The sequence below is a fragment of the Cucurbita moschata genome, unplaced genomic scaffold, assembly GCF_002738365.1.
Source record: "Cucurbita moschata cultivar Rifu unplaced genomic scaffold, Cmos_1.0 Cmo_Scf00034, whole genome shotgun sequence".
NCBI lineage: Eukaryota > Viridiplantae > Streptophyta > Magnoliopsida > Cucurbitales > Cucurbitaceae > Cucurbita > Cucurbita moschata.
The window spans coordinates 171,390-192,855 of record NW_019268550.1 but is presented as its reverse complement, the minus strand read 5'-3'; the positions used below and the strand labels follow the sequence as shown (position 1 = coordinate 192,855).

The 21,466-nt window shown below is 38.0% G+C and overlaps 6 protein-coding genes and 1 non-coding gene across 14 annotated transcripts; 5 read left to right on the top strand and 2 right to left on the bottom strand.

Annotated features, from left to right (window-relative positions):
• The first annotated feature begins 178 nt into the window (after positions 1-178).
• Positions 179-2,199, top strand: LOC111430858 (protein PLASTID TRANSCRIPTIONALLY ACTIVE 7-like). Of its 2 annotated transcripts, none has more exons than XM_023067314.1 (4): positions 179-272; positions 418-483; positions 572-637; positions 1,723-2,199. In XM_023067314.1, the coding sequence occupies exons 1-4, from the start codon at positions 237-239 to the stop codon at positions 2,056-2,058; spliced, it is 504 nt and encodes a 167-aa protein (XP_022923082.1). In that variant the 5' UTR covers positions 179-236; the 3' UTR covers positions 2,059-2,199. The 2 variants fall into 2 exon arrangements, with proteins under 2 accessions (XP_022923082.1, XP_022923083.1); XM_023067315.1 differs by having other exon boundaries at positions 197-272; positions 427-483.
• Positions 2,200-2,565: 366 nt separating this feature from the next.
• LOC111430848 (protein phosphatase 2C 57) lies at positions 2,566-5,406 on the top strand. Of its 2 annotated transcripts, none has more exons than XM_023067297.1 (11): positions 2,566-3,090; positions 3,306-3,434; positions 3,522-3,624; positions 3,742-3,852; positions 4,113-4,192; positions 4,317-4,370; positions 4,526-4,642; positions 4,745-4,799; positions 4,897-4,929; positions 5,030-5,076; positions 5,155-5,406. In XM_023067297.1, exons 1-11 carry the CDS (start codon positions 2,783-2,785, stop codon positions 5,192-5,194), a joined length of 1,077 nt encoding a protein of 358 aa, XP_022923065.1. In that variant the 5' UTR covers positions 2,566-2,782; the 3' UTR covers positions 5,195-5,406. The 2 variants fall into 2 exon arrangements, with proteins under 2 accessions (XP_022923065.1, XP_022923064.1); XM_023067296.1 differs by having other exon boundaries at positions 2,569-3,090; positions 5,166-5,400.
• Positions 5,407-6,923: 1,517 nt separating this feature from the next.
• Positions 6,924-6,994, bottom strand: TRNAG-CCC. Its single transcript has one exon. It is a non-coding gene; the product is annotated as a tRNA-Gly (tRNA).
• A 136-nt stretch (positions 6,995-7,130) lies between these two features.
• Positions 7,131-9,215, bottom strand: LOC111430851 (thylakoid lumenal 17.4 kDa protein, chloroplastic-like). The gene is made up of 4 exons (XM_023067299.1): positions 8,930-9,215; positions 8,416-8,540; positions 7,795-8,041; positions 7,131-7,483 (listed from the first exon to the last, which is right to left on the bottom strand). Exons 1-4 carry the CDS (start codon positions 9,177-9,179, stop codon positions 7,260-7,262), a joined length of 846 nt encoding a protein of 281 aa, XP_022923067.1. The 5' UTR covers positions 9,180-9,215; the 3' UTR covers positions 7,131-7,259.
• A 113-nt stretch (positions 9,216-9,328) lies between these two features.
• Positions 9,329-14,400, top strand: LOC111430846 (exonuclease mut-7 homolog). Of its 2 annotated transcripts, XR_002708389.1 has the most exons (9): positions 9,329-9,765; positions 9,866-9,997; positions 10,279-10,402; positions 11,331-11,773; positions 12,026-12,102; positions 12,221-12,356; positions 12,837-13,040; positions 13,452-13,857; positions 13,981-14,400. XR_002708389.1 is itself a non-coding variant. In XM_023067294.1 (8 exons), the coding sequence occupies exons 1-8, from the start codon at positions 9,364-9,366 to the stop codon at positions 13,509-13,511; spliced, it is 1,578 nt and encodes a 525-aa protein (XP_022923062.1). In that variant the 5' UTR covers positions 9,329-9,363; the 3' UTR covers positions 13,512-14,400. The 2 variants fall into 2 exon arrangements, 1 of the variants encoding a protein (XP_022923062.1); XM_023067294.1 differs by having other exon boundaries at positions 13,452-14,400.
• A 445-nt stretch (positions 14,401-14,845) lies between these two features.
• Positions 14,846-16,096, top strand: LOC111430855 (dof zinc finger protein DOF5.7-like). Its single transcript, XM_023067308.1, has 2 exons — positions 14,846-15,176; positions 15,252-16,096. The coding sequence occupies exons 1-2, from the start codon at positions 15,153-15,155 to the stop codon at positions 15,930-15,932; spliced, it is 705 nt and encodes a 234-aa protein (XP_022923076.1). The 5' UTR covers positions 14,846-15,152; the 3' UTR covers positions 15,933-16,096.
• A 970-nt stretch (positions 16,097-17,066) lies between these two features.
• Positions 17,067-21,441, top strand: LOC111430853 (RNA-binding protein 2-like). 5 transcript variants are annotated; one of them, XR_002708390.1, is made up of 7 exons: positions 17,067-17,420; positions 18,310-18,431; positions 18,529-18,766; positions 18,860-18,921; positions 19,008-19,089; positions 20,009-20,182; positions 20,658-21,441. XR_002708390.1 is itself a non-coding variant. In XM_023067304.1 (7 exons), the coding sequence occupies exons 1-6, from the start codon at positions 17,327-17,329 to the stop codon at positions 20,110-20,112; spliced, it is 702 nt and encodes a 233-aa protein (XP_022923072.1). In that variant the 5' UTR covers positions 17,067-17,326; the 3' UTR covers positions 20,113-20,129; positions 20,249-20,571. The 5 variants fall into 5 exon arrangements, 4 of the variants coding, with proteins under 4 accessions (XP_022923072.1, XP_022923074.1, XP_022923073.1 ...); XM_023067304.1 differs by lacking the exon at positions 20,658-21,441 and adding an exon at positions 20,249-20,571 and having other exon boundaries at positions 20,009-20,129; XM_023067306.1 differs by lacking the exon at positions 20,009-20,182.
• The last annotated feature ends 25 nt before the right edge of the window (positions 21,442-21,466 follow it).

The following is a 21,466-nucleotide window of genomic DNA, read 5'->3' as shown; positions in this document are numbered from 1 at the left end:
AAGGTAAACAAAGGGTACAAACTTAGCAATTAGCAATACATTATTTTGAATCGATGAGAAGTAAATTAATGAATAAAAATAATTGTTTAAAATTTATGAAAAACATATTACTTTCAATACTTTAATTTCTATATTTTCAGCTTAGAAGAGGACACTTTTCTTGAAAACTTGAAGAGGGAGGTTTATTTATCCAAACGGAGAAAGTATCATCCCAAAATGAAGAAGATAGGACAACGATGACTACAATTCCATCACTCTCCTTTGCTTCACCTGTAATCACTCTCTCCTTTTCTTTCTCCGTTTGGTTCTTTGGCAAATAATGGCTGAAATATCTGTGTTATGCTTTTGCTCTTTTTTATCTTTAGCATCTTTTCCAAAGCACATTAAATTTTGCTTAATGTTGGCCATTTTTTCTAGTTGTTACAGAGGATAGAGGTGAGGGTTGGAATTTCTCATGGATTTAACTCTCCTCCCCGGCTACAGGTTAAGATTCGAGAGATTCTTTCAACAACGAAGCTAGCCATGCTCTTGTCGCCCTTCATTGTTCACGTTTTCTTGTTTTAGTTTTCAGGTGGCCGCCAGAAAGCAGGGAAATGGTGAAGGTGTCGGGCGGCGAGTGTGGCGACGAAGAAAATTGGTATCTTAATTTCTCCCTCACCATTTCTTAATTTCTTTTGTCTCATTCATGTCACTCTCTCAAACTGCACCAGTCGAACTCACAATTTAAAAACAAAATCGATGGAAGCATCGAAATTTCCTAACTTGACCTAAAGTTTCTTTAAAGAAACCAAGTTTGTGTAATGATATGCGGTATATTGCAACTGCCTAAATCTCTGGGAGCAGGAATTTCTATCTTTCGTGTCGTCTTTTACCCTTCTTTTGTGGTATAAAAAAGAGAGATTTTGTCGTATAAAAAAGAAGGATTGTAAGCGCCACCTTGTGGTTAGTGTTTCTTTGCTATTAGTATTGATTGGGAACCACAGTTTACAACACAGATTTGTAAACGTTGGAAAAAACAAACATGGGTTATTCGGTGCTTTTGTGACGAAAATTGGAGATGTTTGCTTGTTCTAGCTGCTGCTTTGATTGATGCATCCGAATACATGGTGTTTTATGATAACTATCTAAATGTGGATGTGTCAGAAATGATCCCACTTTTTAATCCATCGAACTTTTGTGATTATTGATGATTAGGACACGAGCACAATGGGTAGTTAAAAACTCTCAAAAGAGTATGTGGAGTTGTGGGTTCATGGTGGTATTCAAATCCTACAAGTTTCTTAGTCATCATATATGTTGAACAGGCAGTTGTGTAGATGAAATTAGGCGAGTTGTGTATTGGCTCATGTACTTCTAAGGAAAATAATGGTATGAACTGTACACTCAGTATAGGATTAGGTGGAATGGAGGATAGATTGAGATGATTAATCACTTTAACACATGCGGATTATACTGCTTGCGATTATTGCGATGCGAACTAAGTAACGTCGCCCTGAGAGCTTATCCTCAAAGTGGACAATATCATCCATTGTGGAGAGTCGTGTAGTTTCTCGAAACAAATAGAATACTGAGATGGTTTTGGATTACAGGCCAGTTTCTCCTGGCTCAAATTATTTCTTTTTTAACTTGAAGCCTGAAATCGTTTATGATGAATGATTCTGACTAAAATTCTACATGTTGTTCTCATTGACATTGAAACATTGAATTTGATTCATTGTGCAGACGAAGAAGGATGAGATGTCGATCTTCAAAATGAATCGAATTCCATTCCTTGAAGAACAGGTAAGGAAGGTAAAGGAACAGGGGAAGCTCATAACAATGGACATCGAAAGACTTCTATTATCAGAGGACAACCGCTTCGATTTTGTGAATGAGGTTGCAGCGGAGGCTAAGGAATACGTGGAGAACAATCGTGACGAATATGGGGGTTCCAAGAAAGCCATTCTTCATGTTCTTAGCAACCGAGTGAACGATGCAGGGTTCTATCGGCCGGATGCATATGCAGAAGAGGACCCATTTAAACCCGGACCTCATTACCTCAAACAAGAATTTACTTGAACAACCTTATTACAAAACCCATTTTCCTATACAAACTTAGTCTATGTATTAATTTTCTTTTCCCAGTTGTTGTATGTTACAATCTGTTACAAGACAATAAGAATCGAACTTAGCCTCAAATTCCATTCGTTTGCTTACTAACCTCCTTCAAAACGCCAACCTGTGTCTGGAGAATAAAAAAGTAGTGGTATTCAGAGTATACCACCAGCTAAGTGTTATTTTCAATTGTTGTGGCTATCTGAAAATTTCAATCTATTGTTATACAGCAACAATGAAGCTTGGCCTCAAATTCCATTCCTTTGCTTACTTGAGCTCCTCTAAGATGTCAACCTATTTCTCAAGGGTCAAACTAATTGCCAAATTATAAGATGAAGCAGAAAGTGGAACAAGAGCCAAGAGAAGTTGAGAAAATCATTGTCAAGATTACAACTTTGAACGTGAGCCACAGATTTTACAGTCGGACCCCACTTGGTGATAGTAGACCTGCAGGTTGCATCTTCTTGTCCGTCCTAGAATGAAGCGATCTATCTTCACAGCTGTGGGCAAGATTCAAAATATCTTAAAATATGGTATCTGATCCGTTAATCCACTTAGAGGCCTTCCTTCATTCTCTTATCCTTCCCACTTAATTTAATTTCCTTTACTATCTCTATCTCTCTAGTTTCTACGAAAGTATTTGATTCGAGTCAAAATCTCAACTGGGTTTGGTTTCCCGAATCAGTAAATGGCTTTGCTGAGTCCTCGATTGCATAGATTCCGCCTAACCAAGCTCCACTATGCCTCCGCCTCCATACCCACAAAGACAAACCAGCTCACTCTCAGAAGAAAAAGCCGTTGCTGCTCCTCCATAGCTATCGATGCTCCATCTTCTTTAACAGATGCTGCGGGAATCAGATGGGGCTCGACGACTCTGCAAGGATTGCGCGAAGAAATGGAGGACGACGTTGTTGTGCGGTCTGATGGTCTTAGTGGCTTCTTGTTTGCTGCAGTGTTCGATGGCCATGGTGGCTATTCCTCCGTTAAGTTCCTCAGGTGGGGAATGACAGGGCAACTTGTGGTGAAGTCATTCAGAATTTTATGTTTTCATGAAGTCCAATTTAACTTGCGAATGTTTTGGGGAATGGAGGCTTTAATTTTGATGCTTGGCTTTATTACAGTGCCAAAAGTTAATCATAATCATTAATCATCATGACACAAAAATCATAGTGGCTTTGACAATTGTATTGGTGTAAATGATGTTGTAACAGAGAGGAGCTGTACAAAGACTGCGTAGCAGCTTTACAAGGTGGCCTGCTGTTGAATGGAGGGGATTTTGAAGTGATAAAAGCAGCTTTGGCGAAGGCTTTTGATGAGACTGATAAAAAGTTACTCCTTTTGTAAGTGAAGCATCCAGTTTTCCACTTGGTTATATGTGTGTTGGCAATGCAATTCTCTATTTGACGTAATTTTGCTACACTTGTAAGGCTTGAAGCAGAAGGGGAGGAAGATGAGTCTGGTTCCACGGCAACTGTTGCGTTCATACGAAACGATGTGTTGTTCGTTTCTCATGTTGGCGACTCTTGTGTTGTAGGCATCCCGCTGATCTTCATCTCAGTTGCAAAATTCAATCTGTAGTTCAAAAAGAAACTCACATCCAGGGACATTTAAGATGTTGCAAGTTCATAGTTGGTTTTTTGATGGCAGGTATTATCTCGTCCTGGAGGAGCACAGTTGTTGACTAGTTCTCATCGGCCTTATGGAAACAACACCACCTCACTGCAAGAAGTTAAAAGAATTAGAGAAGCAGGTGGATGGGTGTGTGTTTCTCTTGAAATTGGCTGCATGTTTCACTTTACTCTGATTCTCTAGTTCCATATAAAACTTGATCATAAGATGGTTAGAAACTTTGCCTGGAAAGTATTCATAAGAAAAAAAGTTTTATCTGAGTTTTGCCTGCGTTAATCTGTCATTTTGACATGTTGGAATGATGCCCTGCCAATATTATTTACCAAAACCCCATGTCTTCTATGAAGCATTAAAAGTTAGATGATCTTTACATCTTTTGGTGTCTTTAGATTGTTAACGGAAGAATCTGTGGGGATATCTCTGTATCGCGTGCATTTGGCGACATACGGTTCAAGACGAAGAAAAACGAGTTGGGTCCTTTTACTCTCTTCTAATATTGTCCAGCTTTAGAATATTCCGTTCTTCTTAGCCAATAGTAATATACTTATACCGAGTATCATATGCCTCTCTTGATGGCTCATTCTATGTAAAAGGATGCTACAAAAAGGAGTTGAAGAAGGGAGATGGTCTGAAAAGTTTGTTTCTCGGTAGGTATGCTTTATGATTCATCACTTCTATCATTTTTATTTTATTGCTGCTTATTGTAAAATGTTTGCCTTATTTTTCGTCTGTTTAGTCAGTTATTCCAAATACTAATCGACTTTACGAGGCAGTTTGACTATAGATACTTTTAACTCATCAGTGTACGTTTCAATGGAGACTTGGTTACTGCATCACCGGAAATTTTCCAAACTACACTGGGATCAAATGTTGAATTTATGCTGATAGCAACAGATGGCCTATGGGATTACATGAATAGGTTTGTTGGGACTCATTTTTGTCCCCAAGTTAGTTTATCAGATTGTTCATCAACTTCGATCTAGACAGACTAAAAAAAGTGCCATTTTGGGTATTATTGCAGATCCGATGCGGTTAAGTTTGTTCGAAATGAACTTAGACAGCATGGCGATGTTCAGGTGTACATCATGTTACCTGTGTTGTTTTACGCACTCTATTTCTTGAGTGCACCTTCTATAAATTACCATATCTGACATCATGTTACCTTGATTTCAGCTAGCTTGTGAAGCCCTCGCGCAAGCAGCCTTGGTACTACTCAGACAATATGATTTCTTTTGAAGTTTGTAATGGGGGAGGGATTTGCTTTATAATTCTGATATAAAGCAAGTATTGTTTTTGTATTCTGCAGGATAAAGGGTCACAAGACAATATTAGCATTATCATGGCTGATTTCGGGTGAGTACCCGTTCGATTATACGTATTTTCAATGAGTTGACAAGACAATATTATCTTTCAAACATGATTTAGACCAAGTGTGGATGCAGGCGGACGGATTGGCAGAACTTTCAGATGAAGCAAGAGAACGTCATATTTGAAGTGGCTCAAGCTTTTGCTACGATCGGGGTCGTTTCTCTCGGTATTTGGTGGGCGTCCTCGACTTTCTCCCTTTAAAGTTCCTTCCATACTTTTTGCCTGTAAAGTGTAATTGAATAATCATACAATGTATCACATCCTAGCTTTTAAATGACTTAACATATCCTCAAAAGAATTGCAAATTCTTCTTTCTCTTGTAGTTTGAATTATAAAACTGAAAATGTGATGCCTTAACTATCGTGCCTGTAAAACTGCACAACAAACTGGATGCATTCTACACCTTCCATTAGGATTCAAAACTTTTCAATTTGGAAGACTTATTTTTTGCACAAGGAACTTATCATCTTTCATCAGAAGTAACGGATATCTCTTCAGGCAATCTAACCTTCTCGTACGAGATAAAAATCTCGAACATGGTACTTCTTTTGCTCTGTTTAAAGAAGCGTAAATAGCTTCCAAACATGAAAAAACCAAATAGTTACCTCTTTCTTCTCCATAGATCTGCTATATTTTACAGTACCTTGTACCAAGACTCATCTTAGTATCAAAATCCAGAGGGGTGGGGTGAGTTACAGCTCTTGTATCTATCAAAATAGAAAGCAAGATCAAGCTCATCGGACTCTCTTCCTCGCTCGGTACATCGTCCCCTCGAGTTTGGAATTCGATATAGCTGTTGTATATATCATAGGCATGGTGGAGAAATTCATCAAAATTGAGCTTTCCATCTCTGTCATGGTCCATGTGCCTGCATATTAAACACAAGCTGATGCTTTGGCTTTCCATGACCAAAGATCATGGAGATTCACCCAATTCATTGCAATTTACAACAACGGTGGCAGCAATAATCAATCAAAACTCAAGACTAAACTCTCTCTACCGTTTTCATTTTCCCAATATTTCTTATTTTAACGCTCAAACATGCAAAAAGACGATGACCCAGATGAGAGAAAAGAACATTGAGGCACTGAATTCATCTCTTTTTTTCAGATTCAACGATGACCCATTGAAAAAGATGATAAAACGTTTGTGTCTGCTAATTAACAACTTCAAAGAAGGAAAATGAAAGAGAAAACAGAGAGAAAAGTGTTGAAGGCTGCAAATATAGAAATCTCTGATAGGGTAATGAAAACCAAAAGAGCATCATTTCTTGCAACATTTCTTGCCGAAATGAGCATCGCAGAAGGAAGCAGCAGTAGCATGATATAAAGAAAGAATGAATTAATTCCCATTTTCATCTGCTGCTCTGTTTGGAATACTCATTTGAGCAAGAAACATTGCAAGGAGGATGATAAAACTCACACCTCTCTCAACTCTCATTTACTGTAACCGTAATTGGGCGATGATAGATGGAATTACATGAAGCAGAAGCATGTGGTTTAGTTTCTTATAAATAGAAACCAGAGAGGTGGAAAGCTGGGTTTGCAGGGAAATGAGCAAAAGAACATGAAGCTAGGGAATGGCGACAAAAGTGGTTCTGCCAGCCTGCTAATAGCCTAAGGTTTCTTTCTTTTTAAATTTTTCCTCACAAGTCAGAACTCTGTCTGTCTCAATTATGTGTTGGGTTTGGTTGGTTTAGATTTTGAAGAGATAGGAATGTTGGGTAAGAAAGGACACAGATCTGAAAGAGAATGTCAGGTGGTATTGTGGAACGACAGCTGAAATTGCTTCAAAACCCAACAAACTTTCAAAAAAAAAAAAAAAAACACAAATGCGCATCCGGGGAATCGAACCCCGGTCAGTACCGTGGGAGGGTACTATGATACCACTACACTAGATGCGCTTCTTTGGTGAGTTTGAACTGTAAATATAATTATAACAGAGTAAAATCACAACCTCTAATAACAATGAAAGCAAAATCATCAGATTTTCTCCCTACAAAAAGTTAAGGTGGATGGGTTCAGAGTGCAAAAATGAAATGAAAATAGAAAACAGCAATAATGCTTCAATGGGAGAGGGGGTTCTCTCTTTGAAGATGTATTACTTACCAAACTCATCAAGTTGTTTATACAATACAATATGGTGAAACTATAAAAACTGTATTGAAATCATCGACATCCCAATTCAGCTCTTCCTTCAGGACTGATAGTTGGATTTACACAAAGCTTCTGAAGATCAATGTAGCCTATGATTGTGTCCTCAAAAACTGCATCTTGTAACTCAGCATCATCAAATGTGGACCCTGAAAGTACAGTGTTCTTGAACAAAGCTCCTTGGAGATTGGCTTTTCCAAAATTTACCCTGTCTAGAACTGCATTCGAGAAATCAACACCTGCAATATGTACTCATTTACTTAAAGCCATATTATTAGGAGGCTGGGATTTATTCTGTAAGCTAGCATGTGTTGAACTCGTGGATTTTGTCTATGTACCATATCAAGTATTGGAAGCACTAGATGCGCTTCCTTGGATATCAAGTATTGGAAGCACTAGATGCGCTTCCTTGGATATCAAGTATTGGAAGCACTAGATGCGCTTCTTTGGAAACTAAGTCATTCTTAAAGCCATATTCGTGCTAGAACATGAAGATTTGTTACCAACCCACCTCCCTATTCGAGTGGGGGTGAGATAGAGAGAGGTTTACCCTTGAAGCTGGCTCCAACAGCATAAGCTTTTGACATCACCACTTCAGAGAGGTCTGCACCATCAAACTTCGCTTCTGACATCAACGCAGCAGCAAGAGATTTCCCTTTTAACTGGCTCTTTTCATTTGTGTAGTCACAGAAACGAAGATCAATTGGCTTATCATAGACACCATTTGCTTGACCTATTGTGTTGCCAACAAAAGCACGCTCACATCGGTTGGGTTCTGTCGACAGTGGAGGAAGCCTCTGCAAGTCCCGGATATTATGAGTTCAACAGCTTTCTTCTTCAAACTCAAATATTATAAGTTGTTTGATGTTTGCCACAGAAAGTGGACGATGCTTATCAATCATGACTAGAAAAGGAAGAACACAAAAAAAATAAAGAGTATCCGAAGGACGATGAACTGCATGTCAATAGAAAGATTGGTGAAGTAGAAAGCAGGGCTTCCAATCCAAATTACACATTCAATCCCCTGGAGAGTAACTAGGTTTGACATCTTAAGCCTAAATTTAACTTCATGATAAGTTTTTGGCTTATGTACCCAAACATCATGGTAAGTTTGAATATCTAAGAAGTCATGTCAATGGTTAAATCAGTACTAAACCCAAAAGCTATTAACCTGATTAGCTGCAAACGCAGGAGAGGTATTTGTCAAAGCCCAAACAGCAAGAAGACCACAAGCTACAGATCCGATATGGTTGCAGGGTGACAAGCTCTCTCTTGGTACAGCCCCATCCCTATTAGCTGTAATTGCAGCACAGGAACGCTTTTTTTCATCAGTTAATAAAATGGTATGCCAGAAAAGGCTCCATTAAAATATAACTCATAATGCTTGGATACACATTCAGTTAAAGTCCAGTTCACATGATATTCCTTTCCTTTCCCTCTACGTGGTGAAGATTTCAAATAGCATGCAGCTAAGCACATTTCAGGAGAAAACAGTTCTAAGCCTAACAACATAAGATCCGAGAAGAAGAAAACAGTTCTCCCCAGACTCTGACGCAATTTACCCACAAAAGGGTACTCAGTGTAGCAATTATTCGAGTAAACAAACGCATTAAACAAGTGTTCAAAGACAAAGTACGTAAAAGTTGAGACAGAAAAAACTCGAAGCAGATAGAAGAAATGGTAACCTGAGCAACTGATAGGGGCGAGCGAATGGGAAAATGGGGCTGTAACTGGTGGGTGTTTTGCAGAGAAGAACCTGCGAGAGAAACCATTCTGAGAGAATGGAATTGATAAAGTCGCCATTTGGAAAAATGAATTCTCTCCCGCTCGCTCGCTCGCTCGCTCTGCCGACTTATCCGTTCTGATATGTTGGGGATCTGATCTTGACAACGTGGCAGTACACGTAGGATTTTCACTTAGAATATCCGTTTCCATTGAAGTTAAGATTTATTACAAGCATGGAATATAAATTTGGATAATTAAAATTAAATAGATAGACTAAAAGAAAAGAAAAGAAAAGAAAAAGAATATAAAGCGCAACAACGAAGATTGTGTTTCAACCCGACATATATATATATATATATATGCAATCCCGCGTATTAATCGAATTTCACGTTTTATGCGTCTTCTTATGGATCCCCCGAACGGCCGGCCTTCCTTCGAAATCCACATTGTCTCTTCCGTCCACTCTCCTGACTTCGGTCAGCTAACCCGCACGCTGACTCGCTCTAAGCTTATTGCGCTCGACGCCGAGTGGAAGCCCCTTCGATCTCCTAATCATTCTTCATTTCCCAGAGTATCGCTTCTCCAGATCGCTTGCCAATTCCACTTGGACCAGCCGAATGATTCCGTGGTTTTTCTGCTCGACCTGCTGTCGCTTCCTTTATCCTCAGTTGGGGATTTGTTAAGGGATGTGTTTGTTTCACCCCATGTTTTGAAATTGGGTTTTCGATTTAAGCAAGATTTAGTTAACTTGTCGACTACTTTCTGCTCCTATGGCGGCGTCTCTGGGCTTGATCGTGTAAGTGTTTGCTTCTTTTGTTTCGTTTCGTAGCTCGTATTTGAGTTCCGGTGTTTCCAGGTCAGTATTTTAAGTTTCTCCTTATATGTATTTTTTCTAGATTGAACCCTTTATGGATATTACGAGCATATACAATCATCTTCACCATAAGCAATATGGAAGAAAGATGCATAAACAAGCGAAGAGTCTTGCCGCTATCTGCAGTGAAGTTCTGGAATTTTCTCTTTCGAAGGTTTGCCCATTTCACTTCCACATGTTTCTAGTTTCACGTTCTTTAACAGTACTTCAAATTACCTTTTTGTTTGCATCTTACCAATATTAGCTGTCATATATTTTTTCAATTCAGTGATGTTTGATAACCAAATTATTCAGTTGTAGCTGTCCTAGTAGGCTGCTTTGGTGGTCTTTTAGAGCTTTCTCTTGAATCTTCCCGATGAGCTGAGGCTCTTCCTCAAGTCCATATGATGAAGTACTTTTGTACTAATTGTTAACCTTGATTTGTATCTTCTTTAGGAACTTCAATGTAGTGATTGGTCCTATCGTCCCCTCACAGAAGAGCAGATAGCCTACGCAGCCATGGATGCCCACTGCCTGCTCGAAATCTTTAATATCTTCTACTCCAAGGTTCTAAAAGAAGGTCTGTCGTGTCTGAACCTTGGGATTTCTAGATCCAAGATTTCTGTTGATCCATAATACTTCTATCTATGAGAAAGCCTGAAGGAAAATGATTTCTTGAGTTTCCATGTTAATATTACCCAATGAGCTCAGAGGACATTTAACTCCGTAAGGAAGTAATATAGGAAGAATATAATGTCTGTGCCCTTCATGTCTATGGGATTCTAGTTAGCAGTGTTATTCTCTTTTTTCATTTTTTTTTTTAAAAAAAAAAAGAGAGAAAAGAGTCTTTTCCTCCTTCACTCCAAATTATATTAACAGTTTTATCAGTTCTCTAGAACATTTTCTTGTGCTTGGGAACTCCACAACTAATGGTGGCTATTTATTCTATTTTTGTCAAACTCTAAATTCATTGCCATTGAAGTCTGCTAATTCGATTGCCCAAGCTTTTGATTCACCCTTGCATGTTCTCAAGCCAATAGCTGATTTACATCACATATAAGGAGTCAGATGGATGTTTCACATTATTTAGCATATTAAACAAGTCATTTTAGGTAGAAACCTCTGTAGTTGTTACAATATTGATGTGGTCAACTGTTGTTCTGAAAGTTTATGATTACCTCATGCATATCGAAGCCTATATTCACGATGCTATTATAGATTGATGGGAAAGAGCAATATTGGAAGTTACAGCTCAGTATGCACCATTTGAAGTCAAACCAGTTTGGTTCCCTTCAACTTCCCTCTTAGAGCAACTGCCTTTCTCTAAGTATATGAGAATTGGTTAGAATTTCTACTATTTATTTTGCTGCTTCCTAGATTTTGCAGATTTTTACTCCCCACCCCCTTCCAAGTATAAATGATAGCAAAGTGATTAACTGTCCCTGTGTGTTGGATTTTCAACTATCCTATAGATTATGAAATTTGTGATTCTTAATTCTAATTTCCAGGAGATGTTTTAAGGAACGTTTCTGCAGTTCCTTCCATTGAAGTGAATATTGGGTTGAAAGTGATTCTGGAAAAGCAAGATACGCATGAGAAAATATTAAGGACCAAGATTTCTGAAGCCTCATACATTATCAGAGCTACTGCATCTGATTTTCCACAGAGTACGGCTACTGTAAGGGCACATTGTTCTGCATCATCGAGTATAAATTGTATGCCTATGGATGAAGATCTTCTGAAAATTGTCAAGAGATATGGTGAAAAAATTATTTTGAAAGAGTCAGACAAAATGCCCAGGACCTCCAAAAGAAAAGGAAAGAGATCATCGACTATGAAAGTGGTTTGCAGTGAAAAGAAAATACTGGGTGTTGAAGATTGGCAGGGCCAACCACCGTGGGATTTGTCCTTAGGGGGTGATGGATGCCCTAAATTTCTATGTGATGTTATGGTAAATATTTTTTTCCCCCTTTCTCCTTGAGGCTTGTAGGCTTTATTTTCTTAAATAAATGTTATGTAAAGTTGCAAGACAAGAAGAAACTAAAAAATAGAGCTCTCATATATTAGGGATCAGTCAAATTCTGAATCATTGAATATAGCACTTCTAGTAAAAAGTGTTTTTGGTAATATCTTGCTCAATGAGTGTTAGGCCCAAGTTTAAGGGACAAGAATAGTTCTAATGGATGATAAATGTCTACTCCAGGTTGAAGGTCTGGCAAAACATCTGCGTTGTGTTGGGATTGATGCTGCAGTTCCGTTTTCCAAAAAGCCGGACTCTAGGTTTTAAATCACTAACAGTTTTAATGGCTTACATTTTGCTTATTTTGCAGATTTAATTTGTTTGTTATCTATGGAGTTATTATCCATGCAATCTTTTGTAATTCTTTATCATATGTAGGGAATTAATTGATCAAGCATGCAAGGAGAAGAGAGTACTCTTGACCAGGGATGCTAAACTGCTGAGACATGAGTATTTGCTATGCAATCAAATATACAGAGTTAAAAGTCTTCTAAAGAACGAGCAGTTACTCGAGGTATAGATGCCAATGTCTTAAAATTATTGGCTATGGAAGTCAAAAGCACTAGTTAGCATATAGTGGACCAACCACAGTGGGGGTCTTGGAAACAATTTTGTGAGAGAACTAAGCCTCTTGAACGTTCCTTAAATTCCTGGATTTCCTTCTTTCAACAATAATACAAATTACCATATCACATTGGCTTTCATGCATCAAATGCGGGTCCCTATCACTCTCCATTTCAAATGTGGTGGAGAATTATAGGTTGAAAGATTTTTGGAGATGGGAACGGAAAAAGGAACTTGTAATTAGATCAATGAAGTAATAAAGATTTAGAGCCTTGGGACTTTGGAGTATCTTGCCTTAGCAGCCTAGTTCTGAAAACAAAATCAAATCTCCAGTTCGGTTATTTTGTAGATAGGAGGCCAATGGTTCTAATTTTTCTATCATTTAAAGCGATTATACAATTTTGTAACACCTCAAATTTATCTGTTGTAGGTTATTGAAACTTTCAATTTGAAAATTAGTGAGGATCAGCTGATGTCTAGATGTACCAAATGCAATGGAAGTTTTATTCAAAAGCCGCTTACAACGGAGGAGGCTGTGCTGGCAGCAAAGGGGTTCCAAAGAATTCCGGACTGTTTGTTCGACAAGAATTTAGAGTTCTGGCAGTGCATGGACTGTCACCAACTATACTGGGAGGTAATATTCTTCTGTGCCTGCGTTCTGCAATGAGAAAAACTTTTGAGTGGGGATATTGGTAATACATTCTTTTGAGGCTTAACAATTTAAGCTATGCAATACCTGGCGACAAAATATTGAATTTGCCCATAAAGAGATAAATAATAAAGCATAAGATTGATTTTGTTTAGTCTTTTTTTTACTTATTTAATGGCCCCAACTATTAATGTCTCACCTGATAAAGAGGTCACTTCGCATTCTTCATTTGCACCTTACTCTTATGTTACATTTAGAAATGAAAAGGGTAACGAACATCAGCTTTAATATATATACTTCGAAAATTTTGCAATTTGAAGTTATTAGCATTCGTATCATTTATTGTTGCCTAGGTGTTCTGGTATATCTGATGCAGCCTCTCCGCATTTTTTACAGGGGACACAATATCACAATGCAGTCCAGAAGTTCATTGATGTTTGCAAGTTGAATGAGTAGGTTAAAATGAATGATCATCATGAACAAAGGATCTAAGCAATTTTCTCTCCAGCAGTATCTGCCCCTCAGCTTCATCATTCTGTATACGACCAACTAGCACACCTCTTGGCTATGGACACATCCACCGAGTCAACTCCTGGGGGGAAATTTCAGGTGCAGACAATGAGGATTCGGTGACTTACTGGTAAATTGCGATGGAAAAAAAATTGGAGCATGAGTTTAGCCTTTCTGGTTACGAATATAATGTTTTTAATGAAATTCTTTTTCTTAACCTTACTGATTGGTTTTGGACTTTCAACTCTCTTTTCACGAGTTCTTGATAGTGAAGATATACATTGCATATTAGGTAAGGCATACCAGAAACTTCGCCTTTACATTGCTTAAACCTCTTTCTTTTGGAAAAGAAATAGCAGTGCATTTCCCATAAAAGCCAAAATTTGCTCTTTCCTCTTCATTTGTTGTCATGAAGGATGTAAAAGAAGATTATTACCTCTCATACACATGAAGCTGAATCATAAAAGCACATAGGTTTAACTTCATTGGCCTGCTTTTTCCACATTAATGAAAGTCAAGTTAGAAAGGGCAGATTATGATATGAAAGATGGGGGTAATCTTTCATTTTCGATGGCTGATTTTCAGCGCCTGATCAAGTGGGAAGTGGGAAAACTTAAAGTTGAAGTTTAAATCCTTGTCAATGGTTGATTCTTTGAAGGGTCCCACCTGCTAATTCTGCTTAGTGGGTGGATCCGCCCATGCTTGATTTTGGGCTATAGAGTCTATGTCTTGTAAAGATTGCAATGTTTATAAAGGGAATGCCTTCTGGGTTGAGGCATAGGAGGGATAATAATTGTGCCATATTTAGTCACTATGCTCGTCTGAGTATTTTTTTTTTCTCTGTTGATCCTGCAACTAAAATTTTAGCCATGAAAAAGACATGGACCTTTGTCACGAGCAATGACATGCTCGTTTTCACTCAATGAACACCAAACAATCAAATCACTCAAAAAAAATTTGGATAGTTTTATTTTTCAACTTTGGTTGGATACATATTCACGGCATTGCTTTGTGATAGTATAATATTACCTTATGCGCATAGACGTTCCTCCAAAATCATATCGTGACAAATTCACGATGTGAAAATTGATTATATTCTACAACCTTGTCTTGATTTTATCACCAATCTTGAAAAAACTGGTTATTTTTGAAGTTTTGGCAATTATAATTAATATATTTTAGATATAATAAATTAAACACAAACATATAGGTAAGCAAAAAGAATATATACGATACAAGTATACTAATTTGGTGTAGGATGTGAAGTGTATATACGATACAAGTATACTAATTTGGTTTCTAGCATGGTGAAATTAGCACCAAAAAGAAATTCCCCATGAAATTAAAGACTAAAGAGCATGAGGAGGAAGAAGATTTGGAAAACATAGAAAAAGCATATTATGACAAAGAAAGGTGGGTTGAGACAATAATAAAAGCACTCAGCGTTCTCTCTCCTACTGTTGGCCGACACACATAATAAAGAGCCGCACAAAGGCAGTGCTGGATCTTGCTTTTGGACCATCCGCAAGAAATAAAGAACACACAACTGCACTTTGCGGATCTCCTTCATAACTCTCCATCCTAACAATGGATTCTGCTGGATGGCCACAGGTATGGCTGATTGATTGACCCTTCTCTTTTCTAATGGAAATCTGTGTGTGTTGAGATGAGTATTGGGGCATGCAGGTTGAGGTTAAAAGCATGGAATTAGAGGAAGAGGGTAGAAAGGCAGGTTTGGAGAGAAAAGCAAAGCCTGGGAAAGATCAAATACTGAGCTGCCCAAGATGCAATTCCAACAACACAAAGTTCTGTTACTACAACAATTACAGCCTCTCCCAGCCAAGATACTTCTGCAAGTCTTGTAGAAGATATTGGACAGCAGGTGGGTCCTTGAGGAACATTCCAGTGGGTGGCGCCTCCAGGAAGAACAAGAGACCTCCTTCACCCAATTTTCCATCACCTCCAAAGAACAACAATAAGGATTACATGAGTAATGGTGATGATGATGATCAGGGCAACTCCCAAACATCCAATATCAATACTCCTTGCCCTTCTGCTACTAATATTGCTACTTGTTGGCTGTCGTCTGATGATATGAATGATCAAATAATGGTGAGAAGCAGTGGAATAATGTCCCCAAGGGAGCTGATTCCTTTTATACCCATGCCTGCACCAGCTCCTCCGCAGCCCACTACTAGCACTATTACTGCACCCGATGCTTGTAACCCTTCAACCACATTATTCACCGCTACTGTGGAGGATTTCAAGCAACTTCCACCCATCATTTCTACTGATCATCAAAATGGAGGCAAATTGGGAGAGGTTCCTGCTTTTTGGAATGGGATTTACGGAGGAGGTTCATGGTGAGCTTCATCACAAAATAAGCTAAAGCTGAATATATACATATATGTAACTAAAGTTGGGATGATTTGATATTGTCATAGCATTTTTATGTATTTATTTGTGTTTAGGGATCCTCATATTTTCTGCATAATCTCACATGAATTACAGAAGATCAAAATTCATACTTTATAAACTCTAGAATGAACGACTATCAATGCTTCAAAATACACATAAGTAAGGGTTAAATTGCCACCAACGATGATGGCAGACATAATAACACATACCCTTTCAATCAAACATCACATGTTAGGCCTAATTACCTTGTAGCTTCTGTGGCATGCCTAGTGTGTTGACACAAATATATTCCATTTCAAATTTTTATTTAACGTTATAGATTAGTGTTGGTTAACATGGAATTTAGAGCTGATAGGGTTCTTCTTACTATCATTGCTTACTTTCATTAATGCATTGCATGATTTGTATGATAAAAATGATATGAATAACAAAAGACAAGTAGATTTATGGAGGAAGGAATCATAGGGTTTGGTTTCCCTAAGTTTTTAAATTCTTTTTTATAATAAGAGTTGAGAACGGAAAAGCCGTAGGACAATGATGATCATCATGAGCTCCATTTGCATTTCAAAGTTTGGTTGGTGAAATGTAATTTTCAAAGTGTGGTAATCCATTTTTATTTTTCTTTATTCTTCTCACCTTCTCAATCAAATTTCGAAAAATTTTAATTTAGGAAGATCTTCTATAACTAGCTTCTACCTTTTTATTTCTATACAGAGCGAGTAAAAAAAAAAAATGACAGTAATCACTCCAAAAATGATTCCAAAGTTCATATATTGACTAATAATTATGCATGTCACGCACACTCGCAGCGGCATATAAATCATAGCTCGCGTGCGTGAACTAGTGTCACTATTGAAAATCAAGAATTTATAAACTTATTACACTTTTTAAAGTAAAAAAATCATAGACAAACATGGAGTTACTTGTTGACAATAAAATTTTGAATAAACTCAATTAAGGTCTTGCACTAAACTTAACACTAAACTTAACCTACCAAATGGAGGAGTAGGTTTTTTTTTTTTTTTTTTTTTTAAATGAAAAAAATAGTTTTGATGAAGTTACAAAATTTAAGGAGGACGAAGATCTATGTGTGTGTGAATAGTTACCGAAATGGTAATAATTTTATATCCCAATTGAGAGATAGAGCAGGCAAGAACTGGAGGAAATCCGAATCATTGATGTTGTCTGTCTGTTCCATGAAAGTAAAATTGTGAACTTGGCAAATAATAGAGTCCCATCGCCCCAACCCAACGGCTTCCCAAAGGGAACAACCGGGCTGACCTACCTTCAACATTCAAGGGACTCGCTGTTTCATCCTAAATTCACCGCCTTTTTGAAGGAGCATGTCGGACGCTTATTGGAGGTATAGCGACTCGCAGCAGCAACCTCCGTCGTCGGTTCCTTCCGTCGCCGGGAAGCGCCCTCGCGTCGATTACGGTAATAAACAAACAACTCCATTGTCTACCCTCTTTCCCGCTTGTTTCGTACATTTGGAATTAGGGTTTTCTTGTGGCCACTGAATTTGAGGTTTCCCCATATATCCCGAGTTGCTAAATTGTACTTCGATTTTAACGAACTTTGAGTGGAAGATGGGATTACTGGAAAACCGTAATATGCAGAGATTGATTCTGTTAACATGGGTTTTCTCTTAAAATCTTATCTTCATCCATTTGCTGTAGACGTGTTAGGAACTTTCCAGAATGGTTGGAAGGCGGTTCCCTGCGTGCTGTTCTACACCATCCAACCTCATCATTAAGTGCGATTTGTGCATGATTCTGTTGTCCTTCAAGATATCTTCTTGCTATATATCTCAAAATTTTACTGATTCGCTGACCACGTTTTGTGGAACTAAGTATCTCCATAAGTCAAATTAGACAAATTTATTGGTTTTCACGAGTGTTAGGATCGTAGTGACTAGAGGGTGTCCTTAATGCGCACTTTGCAATGATCTGTTCTCCTATTATTGAGTTCTTACTCGTAACATTTTGGTAAAAGGCTCAAAGTACGCCACTAAAGGAATGCGTTTTTGTCAACCATGTTTCTAGTTTCTATTCAGAGTACGATTCTTTAAGAGATTTTCCAGAAACAAACCAATTCATTAAAACAAGAAGGTAAAATGGTGGTCTATTAATGTTCATAACTGAAAGCTTTGCATATTAATGTTCACATCATTCTTTATGTTCTTGACCTAGTACACTTCCATTTTTTCGAGTCATGATGTCACTGTTGATTGAAGCAACACAATTCTGTGTGACCTCCTTTGCAGACACTTCGTTTCTTTTTCTGTTCATTATTTGGCACATAATTCGTGGTTAATGTCTTGTAGATACCAGTGGTCCTCACGATTTGCCCGACTATTACCCTCGTCAAGATGATAGACCAATCCTCCAAGGAATTAAAAGCGTTGATTCCATCAATGAGTCCTATGAACGTTACCTGCGCAGCTCGGTACTTGTTTCACTTTGAAGGTTCAATTCTGTTTTCTATGTGTTTTCACATTCAAGTTCATTCTATTTAACCACGCAACTTCATTTTTTTTTTCCAGAAAATTTCATCTTATGGTGGACAGTCTGCTAGACCCGTTGGTGGGGGAGTTCCTGGTCATTCAATCAATGATCCTCCTCCTATAGTCGGGATTGGGGGTGTGGTTTCAGGGGCCAATGTTAATGATAGAAGTGCGAGCTTTGGAGGTGGAAGGCCTAACGTACCCCTTCCTCCAGATGCTTCTAATACACTATTTGTTGAAGGCTTGCCTTCCAGCTGTACACGGCGTGAAATAGCTCGTATCTTTTTCTAATTTTTTCCATTTTGCATTCTTGTATTGTTAAAGGCATTCTTGTATTGTGTTACATTGTCTCCCTCACATTCCCCCGTAGATATATTTCGCCCTTTTGTGGGCTACAAAGAAGTGAGACTTGTTAACAAGGAATCCAGAAATGTAAGTTGATATGTTGAAACTCTGTTTTCATTTAATATGGGACGCCATTAACTAAAAAATGAATTTTCTTTACCTAACGTGTGCAGCCTGGAAGAGATCCAGTGGTGCTTGGTTTTGTAGATTTTGTGAGTCCTGCCCATGCAGCCACGGCAATGGATGCCTTACAAGGTGTGCTTGCAGCTTTAATTATCATTTTCTTTACCGTTGTTTTCTGGCTGTTGAACATTTGCACTTTTGTTTTTGTCTGTCGACAGATGTCACTATTGGAGAATTATGTGCCTTTAATTTATATATTTATTTTGACTCGTCTTCACGAAAAAAATTATCCATTTGTCTTTCTCCTGCATAATTGTGATGTCCTTTAGATGTCTTTACCCAAACATGGGCACATTTGTGTTTATATATCTATACAAGCTATTCTCCCAAGGTACAGATTCAGACATGTTTGGGGATGGTTTTTTATGTGTATCATATGGCTCTCTTTTCTCCATAGTGGGAATGTATTTGCATGTGTATCATAGGGTTCTTAGATTCCAAGTTGTGTGGCTTGAAGAATTTGAGTTTGTCGATGCTATCCTGCATTCGACCGGTGGGAAATCTTGTTAGTTTTGTAATTGGTATCATAGATTATGCAGTCCAGCATTTCATGTTGACTTTCAATTCTTCAGCAGATGTGAAGCTTATTACATTTAGGACCAACTAGCCATGAAGTTTTAAATTATGTTTATTAGTTTAATTGTGTGATTAACTCGATGATCTTTGACCTATACATTCGATACCCTTTCTAATATTCACGTTAAAATTTGGACTTGGAGTCGTGATTCATACACCTCAGTTGTTAGGAAGACTAAATCATGGTCGCCAAACTCAACCGTGAGATCACATCGCCATGAGTGTAATAAGGTCCTCTGTGATATGCCCTTTTGAATTAAATAGTAAAGTTGAGTATGATAAAATATAAAGGTGATAATTATACCATTTGTGATTCAAATCGTTTTGCCACGCCTTGTATCCGATATCTGTTCTTTTCCTATCTCGTCGTTCTACACGTAGCTGTTGCATATGTCAGTCGAGCTCGATTTTGCAGGTTATAAATTTGATGAGTTTGACCGTGACTCGGTCAATTTAAGGTTGCAATTTGCTCGCTTTCCTGGTGCAAGGTCAGGTGGTGGGCATCGTGGAAAGCGTTGAATTATGTGATTTCGCAGGTGATAAAACGCCTTCTTTGATCCACTCGACCAATTATTTTCTTTGCCACATGGTAAAGTCCAAGGAAAAGTTTATTTAAACGTTGAATCACTCTAAATCGTGGATGAATCTTGTGTAGGATTTGCGCGTACTGTGAAGTTGTGAATTTGAGGCAATGTGACAGTCGGATATCAAAAACCGGAGCGTATTAGTTAGGACCGATCGAATTCGTAAACATTAATATGTGTTGGAATCTTGTGATTTGGAGCGTTATTTTATGTTTACAATCTCACTCTGTATTTATGCGTGCTGCTACGAACGTGTTGTTGAGCTGTGCTGTGGGATAAATTTTTGCGTTGATCATTATTTTCGACTAAGTGAGAATTTCAGCTCAACAATATCCAGACATGTGTTCAGCGACGAAAAGAAGTCGGCTTACTTATAGATTACAGTTCATTGTTATTTTCCTTCATTTTTCAATTTAAAACTATGTTCCAAAGCTGTGCATTTTCTCTGAGAAGAGTTTTTCTTTACTGCAATGTGATCAGGTAGAGAATAAACTGCATTCTCGAGCTGACATGATGCATTGAGTTTGGAGACTACCGAATGCTGTAAATTGGAGTATTCATTTTTTAGATCTTTGGTGGTTTCTTGCACCATCGCTCTAGACATAGGATTCACAACACTTTTCCGCCCTAGCCCTATATTGGAAATGCTTTCCCTCTGGGCATGTATAGATGCAATTCCAATTGTGGAGTCACTACTGAAGGCCAACTGATTAGCCCTATATTGGGTTTGTCGTTATGATTGCAAGGAGCTTTGGCAATTGCTGCTAAGACTTAAGCTTGGCTTGATATTGATTTGTTGCTTGTGGCCTTTTTCTACTGGTGAGTGATTGGGTTGATTTGGGGCTCGAGAAAACGTATATGCAGAATTGAATTGCAACATGATTCTGGTGTACCAGAAATAGACAATGGGAGTGTAAGTAATAGGAACGAACTTCATATCAGAGCTTGTTGTTGCTGCTGTTGCATTTATGGTGAGGAAATTTATGCACACAAAACCTGGTTGTCTGTCTTATGAAGAGGACATTTTTCTGTAATAATGGAGGAAGTCTTTGCTTCCAGCTTAGAGACAGAAGGTGGGAAAGGTTATAGAATCCGCATTGTTGTTGATTTCTTTAAGAAATATTCCTTACAAATTAAGCAATAGAAATGGGGATTCAAACCAAAGGCTTGTTTTAACTTCACTCTCAATCCCGAGTGATAACTGGAATAGGGCTAACATTTTAACTGTTTTAACTGTTTGGACTAAGTTAAAAAAAAAAAAAAACCTGGAATAGGGCTATACAAGTGAT